At 36.1% G+C, this 9,396-nt stretch overlaps 1 protein-coding gene across 2 annotated transcripts in view; it reads left to right on the top strand.

The window, feature by feature from the left end:
- Window positions 1–9,396, top strand: part of LOC107696481 (transcription factor E2-alpha-like) — a 61,889-nt gene that overhangs the window by 40,215 nt on the left and 12,278 nt on the right. The window contains exons 16-19 of one of the 2 annotated variants that reach the window (XM_016496838.1): window positions 300–411; window positions 836–971; window positions 3,314–3,555; window positions 4,982–5,187. In XM_016496838.1, coding sequence (XP_016352324.1) covers window positions 300–411; window positions 836–971; window positions 3,314–3,555; window positions 4,982–5,040 — 549 coding nt within the window. In that variant the 3' untranslated portion in view covers window positions 5,041–5,187. Of the gene's footprint in view, window positions 1–299; window positions 412–835; window positions 972–3,313; window positions 3,556–4,981; window positions 5,188–9,396 lie in introns of those variants that run through there. The other variant, XM_016496831.1, reaches the window with a different exon arrangement.

The following is a 9,396-nucleotide window of genomic DNA, read 5'->3' as shown; positions in this document are numbered from 1 at the left end:
AAAAAAAATTTTAAAAATTGGGCCCCCCCCCCCCCCGCAAGAAATTTTCTGTATTGTGTTTTTATGATTTAATACAAATTTAATTATCAAAAATATTAGTTAACAAATGAATGCATAAACCTTATTTTGGCGGGTTGTAGTAAAGGCCTTTGAGTTTCTAAGTGTATCTGATGATCGTTTTCTTAAATTAAATGGTGAAATGCTGGTAAAGTGACTCTCAGGGCAGCTCATGTGGAGTGAGAAGGCAGATGAGTGTACACTATCAGCGTATATTAACTGTCTCCTGCTCTTTCCTCTAGATGTCAAATCACAGTGATGATGCCGCAGGTTTACCACAGTCCAGTGCTCTGCTGCAGGGACACCACGCCCCCCATCAGGCCCCGCCCACTTCCCAGTCCGACACCTTTACCAGTCAGTGCTGCTTTTTGAATTATAATGCTCATTTCATGACATTTGATTGATTGAGATTCATAAATGATGTGCTTTGTGCAGGTATTTTAGCAGACAAGCATGCAAAATGTCTTTGTGTCATGCATTCTTTTCAGACTTAAGTATTTCTGTAGCTCAAACATGGTGCTAGAAACACTAAGTTCATAGGTTCGGTTCTCAGGGAATGCATGAACCGATAACATGCATACCTTGAATGCAATGCAAGTCGGTTTGGATGAAAGCATCTGCCAAATGCATAAATGTTCAACATTTATGAGTCTAATTTTAACATCCAGAAATCAAACACATCACCTTTAAAGAATTACAGGATGATTTCACAGTGCTGTTGTTGCACAGTGTGATCAGCGTTTTCTGTTGCTAATCTCATCTTGTTTTTGTCTGTCAGGTCTTTCTCTGCCTCACTCCTCTCACTCATCCAGCTCGGATATAAAGCGGGAAGATAAGGAAGATGATGAGAACCTGTCTATTGCAGATAAATCAGAGGATGAGAAGAAAGACGGGAAAAGCCACACGCGATCGAGGTACTTGACGCCCTGCAAACCTTCATTTAATCCCAGGAGAACTACATATACAGTACTGGTCAAAAGTGTGGAATAATTAAGATTTTTAAATGTTTTTTAAGAAGTCTCTTATACTCACCAAGGCCGCATTTATTTGACCAAAAAACAATAATATTGTGGAATATTATTGCAATTTAAAGTAACTTTTCAATGTGAACGTTAAAATGTAATTTATTTCTGTGATCAAAGCTGAATTTTCTGCATCCATTACTCCAGTCTTCAGTGTCACATGATCCTTCAGAAATCATTCTAATATGCTGATTTGCTGCTCAAGAAACATTTCTCATTATTATCAATGTTGAAAACAGTTGTGCTGCACAATATTTCTGTGGAAACCGTGATACATTTTATTTTTCAGGATTCACAGATGAATAGAAAGTTCAAAAGAACAGTATTTATTTGAAATGGAAATCTTTTGTAACATTGTAAATGTCTTCAATTTCACTTACTCAAGTGAATAAAAGTATTAATATAATTTTCCTTAATTTCATTTACCCCAAACTATTGAATGATAGCGTACATGTTTCAACATGTTTCTTGAGCAGCATATTAGAATGATTTCTGAAGGATCATGTGACTGAATGATGCTGAAAATTCAGCTTTGATCACAGCAATACATTACATTTTACAATATATTCACATAGAAAACACTTATTTTAAATAGCAATAATATTTAACTTTTTTCATTTTACTGTATTTTTGGTCAAATAAATGCAGCCTTGGTGAGCAGAAGAAGCTTCTTCTTTTAAAAATATTGAGAAGTCATAATTATTCCAAACTTTTGACTGCATTGATTGAGATTCATAAATGATGTGCTTTGTGCAGGTATTTTAGCAGACAAGCATGCAAAATGTCTTTGTGTCATGCATTCTTTTCAGACTTAAGTATTTCTGTAGCTCAAACATGGTGCTAGAAACACTAAGTTCATAGGTTCGGTTCTCAGGGAATGCATGAACCGATAACATGCATACCTTGAATGCAATGCAAGTCGGTTTGGATGAAAGCATCTGCCAAATGCATAAATGTTCAACATTTATGAGTCTAATTTTAACATCCAGAAATCAAACACATCACCTTTAAAGAATTACAGGATGATTTCACAGTGCTGTTGTTGCACAGTGTGATCAGCGTTTTCTGTTGCTAATCTCATCTTGTTTTTGTCTGTCAGGTCTTTCTCTGCCTCACTCCTCTCACTCATCCAGCTCGGATATAAAGCGGGAAGATAAGGAAGATGATGAGAACCTGTCTATTGCAGATAAATCAGAGGATGAGAAGAAAGACGGGAAAAGCCACACGCGATCGAGGTACTTGACGCCCTGCAAACCTTCATTTAATCCCAGGAGAACTACATATACAGTACTGGTCAAAAGTGTGGAATAATTAAGATTTTTAAATGTTTTTTAAGAAGTCTCTTATACTCACCAAGGCCGCATTTATTTGACCAAAAAACAATAATATTGTGGAATATTATTGCAATTTAAAGTAACTTTTCAATGTGAACGTTAAAATGTAATTTATTTCTGTGATCAAAGCTGAATTTTCTGCATCCATTACTCCAGTCTTCAGTGTCACATGATCCTTCAGAAATCATTCTAATATGCTGATTTGCTGCTCAAGAAACATTTCTCATTATTATCAATGTTGAAAACAGTTGTGCTGCACAATATTTCTGTGGAAACCGTGATACATTTTATTTTTCAGGATTCACAGATGAATAGAAAGTTCAAAAGAACAGTATTTATTTGAAATGGAAATCTTTTGTAACATTGTAAATGTCTTCAATTTCACTTACTCAAGTGAATAAAAGTATTAATATAATTTTCCTTAATTTCATTTACCCCAAACTATTGAATGATAGCGTACATGTTTCAACATGTTTCTTGAGCAGCATATTAGAATGATTTCTGAAGGATCATGTGACTGAATGATGCTGAAAATTCAGCTTTGATCACAGCAATACATTACATTTTACAATATATTCACATAGAAAACACTTATTTTAAATAGCAATAATATTTAACTTTTTTCATTTTACTGTATTTTTGGTCAAATAAATGCAGCCTTGGTGAGCAGAAGAAGCTTCTTCTTTTAAAAATATTGAGAAGTCATAATTATTCCAAACTTTTGACTGCCAATTAAGTTGCATCAGTAAACACTCAATATACTCGACGTTCCCACCTCCAGCAGCTTCTGATTGGTCCATTTTAAAACCTTGACGTGAGGTTTGCGTCGTTCCCTGTCAGTGTGCCCTGATTGTTTTGCCTGTAACCCCTCTCACCCCTTTGTTCCTCTGACCCATGAAGTCAAGATGATGATGAAGAAGATGATGAGGATTTGCCGATTGAGGTGAAGGCGGAGCGGGAGAAAGAGCGGCGCGTGGCCAATAACGCCCGTGAGCGTTTGCGCGTTCGCGACATCAACGAGGCCTTCAAAGAACTGGGCCGTATGTGCCAGCTGCACATGAACAATGAGAAACCTCAGACCAAACTGCTCGTCCTTCACCAGGCCGTAAACGTTATTCTCAACCTGGAGCAGCAAGTGCGAGGTCAGTGTGTGTGGCTGACCTCCGATCAGTGCTCAGACACCGCAGAGATGTGTCTGTGGTTGGGACACCTGAATGGGTGCAAGGGGAGGTGGACGCATTTGTTGATTGGAGATATTATAAGCATGATGGATAAATGCATATGCATCTAGGTTCAATACAAGTTACATTATTTCAAGGCAAGACACTACAAGCAAAAATTCACTTGTTAGTTTTGAGATTTTGGTCCATTTTCTGACTAGTGGAAGGAATTTTTAAAGGTTTTTTCTCCACTTTAGCAGCACTTACATACACCAAAACTTAGGGTTTTATTCCTATCTTTATTCTGAAGGTTTTTACTGAGGGGTTTGTCCGTATATCATTCACACTGATTTATATAACAATTTATTCCTAAAAACATGGCGAAAATATTCTTTTTAAAGGCTTTGAGGTTTTTTTCTCTACTTCAGCAACACTTACAAACACCAAAATTTACAGTTTTATTCTTCTCTATATTCTGAAGGTTTTTACCGAGGGGTTTGTTCATATATCATTCACATTGGTTTATATAACATTTTATTCCTGAAACATGGCAAAAATGCTTATCTTTAAAGGCTTTGAGGGTTTTTTTCTCCACTTTAGCAGCACTTACATACACCAAAACTTAGGGTTTTATTCCTATCTATATTATGAAGGCTTTTACTGAGGGGTTTGTCCATATATCATTCACACTGATTTATAGAACATTTTATTCCTAAAAACATGGCGAAAATGTAATTGTTTTTGGTCTGTTGACAGTATTTTCTAACTTATGGGGTGATAAAAAGAGAAATCCAAAATCCCCTCTCTATAAACCTTTAACTGTAATGTGTCGACAAAATCAAACAAGAATTTTGAACCTGGCTTTATCCAGTGTTCAGAAAAATGTATGCAAATTAGTGCATCTTTAATTAGATAATGCCTCATTTACGTATTTAAACATAACATTTCAGAAAACTTGATGTAATTAATCAACTGGGGAAGTATGGTGAAATCTATTAGTTGTTTTACACTATTCTCATGTGGTGTCTTGCCTTAAAATAAGCCCTAGAAACAGCCTAGCAACACCCTGACAACCAGCCGAGTTGCATTAAACTCAAAAATATTTCCTTTTAATTGTATCTTAAGTTATTAAAATGTAAATATATATTATTAAAATATGTAAGTTATTAATTTATCTTGGTGATAATTCTTTCGAGATGCATTATGTAGTATGTTACGTAAGCCTCCTGCCTCCCCGCGGCCCACACAGGTGTCTGTTTAGGGTGATTGTGGGACTGTCTGCACTTTCTGTAACTGCATGTGTTTCTGTCTTGTCATTTCATGTTTAGCACTCGTCCCTTCCTGTTTTCTGTTCATCTCACCTGCTTGCAAGATTCATGCAACTAACAAACTTGTTTGTTAAAACTAGTTGGAATAGTTAAAGGTATAAATGTAAATTGTCATTTACTAACTCTAGTTAAGTTTTGAAGGATGTTAGTGAATGTACAATGACTGTCAACCCAAAAAAAGCATCATACAACTATCCTAACTGTCTAGTGCACCATATTCCTTCTTCTCAAGTCTTATCTTTTGTTTGGGAATCCAAACTTGAATTGAATTTAATTGAATTGTCGTCTCACGTCGACCTTGTCTGGATCAAAAAGCTGTGCTTGAACACACCGCACAGACTACTAGGGCTGTCAAAAAAAAGTTCAAATTTTGAATATTCATCGAATTTAAAATAAAAGTCCACATTTGAATGCAAAAACGTTGCCTTCGAATTGTAGGTGTGCATCAGGCAGCCTTATCAGTGGCACACGAGATGTGATGACGGTGCAAGTGTCATTGCATTTTAATGCTTTTTTTAAGCCTATCCAGTTAAACCCACTGGATGCGGCGTTGCTGCATTGTTTTTTCAAAATATTGCGGAAAAAGAGAACATCAATGCGGAGAAGATCTTGTTTATGTCAAAACTGAAACCAAGCCGTTCACACAGAACGCATATTTGTCGCATTTTCTAGAGCAGTGGTTCCCAATCCTGGTCCTGGAGAACCCCCAACACTGCACATTTTAGATGTCTCCCTATTCAAACACACCTGATTCAACTCATCAGCTCATTAGTGAAGACTCCAAGACCTCAAATGTGAGTGTCTGATAAGAGAGACACCAAAAAGGTGCAGTGTTGGGGGTTCTCCAGGACCAGGATTGGGAACCACTGTTCTAGAGGGACATCTATCACCATTGCACTCACGTCTCGCACAAGAGAGACACATGTTTAGAAAGCCGTGTAAAATTAATGTAAGTTCAACTTTTAAAAAAACATGTCTCTAGAGTTTATGGCGGTTTTTCCCCATCCTACTGCATCTCACATTTTTAAATGAAAAAGTACTCTTTGTGATTGGTTTTCGGTCCTTTGTATTAAACTATACATACATACATGATTCTGTTTTGTTTCTAATTGTTGTTGTTCTAAATATATGGTTTATAAACAGTATTTTAAACATTATGCACTATTTTTCAAAGAGAGTCATGTTATTTTATTGCATTGAATAAACGTGCATTAGTAATATTTTGCTCGATGCGCCCTCTTGTGGCCACTCCACTTCAGCAGCACTTGCATACACCAAAACTTAGGGTTTTATTCCTCTCTATATTCTGAACGTTTTTACTGAGGGGTTTGTTCATATATCATTCACATTGATTTATATAACATTTTATTCCTAAAAACATGGCGAAAATACATATCTTTAAAGGCTGTGAGTTTTTTTCTCCACTTCAGCAGCACTTGCATACACCAAAACTTAGGGTTTTATTCCTCTCTATATTCTGAACGTTTTTACTGAGGGGTTTGTTCATATATCATTCACATTGATTTATATAACATTTTATTCCTAAAAACATGGCGAAAATACATATCTTTAAAGGCTGTGAGTTTTTTTCTCCACTTCAGCAGCACTTACATACACCAAAACTTAGGGTTTTATTCCTATCTTTATTCTGAAGGTTTTTACTGAGGGGTTTGTCCGTATATCATTCACACTGATTTATATAACAATTTATTCCTAAAAACATGGCGAAAATATTCTTTTTAAAGGCTTTGAGGTTTTTTTCTCTACTTCAGCAACACTTACAAACACCAAAATTTACAGTTTTATTCTTCTCTATATTCTGAAGGTTTTTACCGAGGGGTTTGTTCATATATCATTCACATTGGTTTATATAACATTTTATTCCTGAAACATGGCAAAAATGCTTATCTTTAAAGGCTTTGAGGGTTTTTTTCTCCACTTTAGCAGCACTTACATACACCAAAACTTAGGGTTTTATTCCTATCTATATTATGAAGGCTTTTACTGAGGGGTTTGTCCATATATCATTCACACTGATTTATAGAACATTTTATTCCTAAAAACATGGCGAAAATGTAATTGTTTTTGGTCTGTTGACAGTATTTTCTAACTTATGGGGTGATAAAAAGAGAAATCCAAAATCCCCTCTCTATAAACCTTTAACTGTAATGTGTCGACAAAATCAAACAAGAATTTTGAACCTGGCTTTATCCAGTGTTCAGAAAAATGTATGCAAATTAGTGCATCTTTAATTAGATAATGCCTCATTTACGTATTTAAACATAACATTTCAGAAAACTTGATGTAATTAATCAACTGGGGAAGTATGGTGAAATCTATTAGTTGTTTTACACTATTCTCATGTGGTGTCTTGCCTTAAAATAAGCCCTAGAAACAGCCTAGCAACACCCTGACAACCAGCCGAGTTGCATTAAACTCAAAAATATTTCCTTTTAATTGTATCTTAAGTTATTAAAATGTAAATATATATTATTAAAATATGTAAGTTATTAATTTATCTTGGTGATAATTCTTTCGAGATGCATTATGTAGTATGTTACGTAAGCCTCCTGCCTCCCCGCGGCCCACACAGGTGTCTGTTTAGGGTGATTGTGGGACTGTCTGCACTTTCTGTAACTGCATGTGTTTCTGTCTTGTCATTTCATGTTTAGCACTCGTCCCTTCCTGTTTTCTGTTCATCTCACCTGCTTGCAAGATTCATGCAACTAACAAACTTGTTTGTTAAAACTAGTTGGAATAGTTAAAGGTATAAATGTAAATTGTCATTTACTAACTCTAGTTAAGTTTTGAAGGATGTTAGTGAATGTACAATGACTGTCAACCCAAAAAAAGCATCATACAACTATCCTAACTGTCTAGTGCACCATATTCCTTCTTCTCAAGTCTTATCTTTTGTTTGGGAATCCAAACTTGAATTGAATTTAATTGAATTGTCGTCTCACGTCGACCTTGTCTGGATCAAAAAGCTGTGCTTGAACACACCGCACAGACTACTAGGGCTGTCAAAAAAAAGTTCAAATTTTGAATATTCATCGAATTTAAAATAAAAGTCCACATTTGAATGCAAAAACGTTGCCTTCGAATTGTAGGTGTGCATCAGGCAGCCTTATCAGTGGCACACGAGATGTGATGACGGTGCAAGTGTCATTGCATTTTAATGCTTTTTTTAAGCCTATCCAGTTAAACCCACTGGATGCGGCGTTGCTGCATTGTTTTTTCAAAATATTGCGGAAAAAGAGAACATCAATGCGGAGAAGATCTTGTTTATGTCAAAACTGAAACCAAGCCGTTCACACAGAACGCATATTTGTCGCATTTTCTAGAGCAGTGGTTCCCAATCCTGGTCCTGGAGAACCCCCAACACTGCACATTTTAGATGTCTCCCTATTCAAACACACCTGATTCAACTCATCAGCTCATTAGTGAAGACTCCAAGACCTCAAATGTGAGTGTCTGATAAGAGAGACACCAAAAAGGTGCAGTGTTGGGGGTTCTCCAGGACCAGGATTGGGAACCACTGTTCTAGAGGGACATCTATCACCATTGCACTCACGTCTCGCACAAGAGAGACACATGTTTAGAAAGCCGTGTAAAATTAATGTAAGTTCAACTTTTAAAAAAACATGTCTCTAGAGTTTATGGCGGTTTTTCCCCATCCTACTGCATCTCACATTTTTAAATGAAAAAGTACTCTTTGTGATTGGTTTTCGGTCCTTTGTATTAAACTATACATACATACATGATTCTGTTTTGTTTCTAATTGTTGTTGTTCTAAATATATGGTTTATAAACAGTATTTTAAACATTATGCACTATTTTTCAAAGAGAGTCATGTTATTTTATTGCATTGAATAAACGTGCATTAGTAATATTTTGCTCGATGCGCCCTCTTGTGGCCACAGGAGAGGAGCCAAAATCTTTTATCCCCCCTAACTGAAATTATGCCTTTTAAATTCGAATATTGATAATATTTAAGTACAAAATTCAAATTTAGTTTTTCAGCCCTTTTGACAGCCCTACAGACTACAGCCGACTGCAAACTAACACGTGCGTTCTGCGCCTGCGTGAGAGGAATTAGCTGTCTATATCAGCAGCTATCAATAGTATATATTCATCATTTAAAAGGAGAGACCGAAACAATTATGTACGAGATATATGCAGATATACGAAACGTAAACAAAATATTTGCATATTGGAATGCTTGGGAAAGATCACGTAAAATTAGAACAGCCTTCTGTCTGTGCTGCCTTCATTTACTAGTTTTCGTCAATTTTTACTTTAATTCTGGGGCAGTGACTCATTCGCTAAACTGAGCATCCAATCAGAATTCTCCCTCGTACCGACGGCCCTGACGCCAATTGTGACCCTGGAGCACAAAACCAGTCAAAAAGGGTCAATTTTCCATTGATGTATGGTTTGTTAGGATAGGACAATATTTGGCTGAGATACAACTATTTGAAAATCTGGAATCTGA

The sequence above is a fragment of the Sinocyclocheilus anshuiensis genome, unplaced genomic scaffold (genome assembly GCF_001515605.1).
Source record: "Sinocyclocheilus anshuiensis isolate Anshui unplaced genomic scaffold, SAMN03320099.WGS_v1.1 scaffold217, whole genome shotgun sequence".
NCBI classification, from domain to species: Eukaryota; Metazoa; Chordata; class Actinopteri; order Cypriniformes; family Cyprinidae; genus Sinocyclocheilus; species Sinocyclocheilus anshuiensis.
This window is presented reverse-complemented; position numbering and strand designations above follow the sequence as displayed.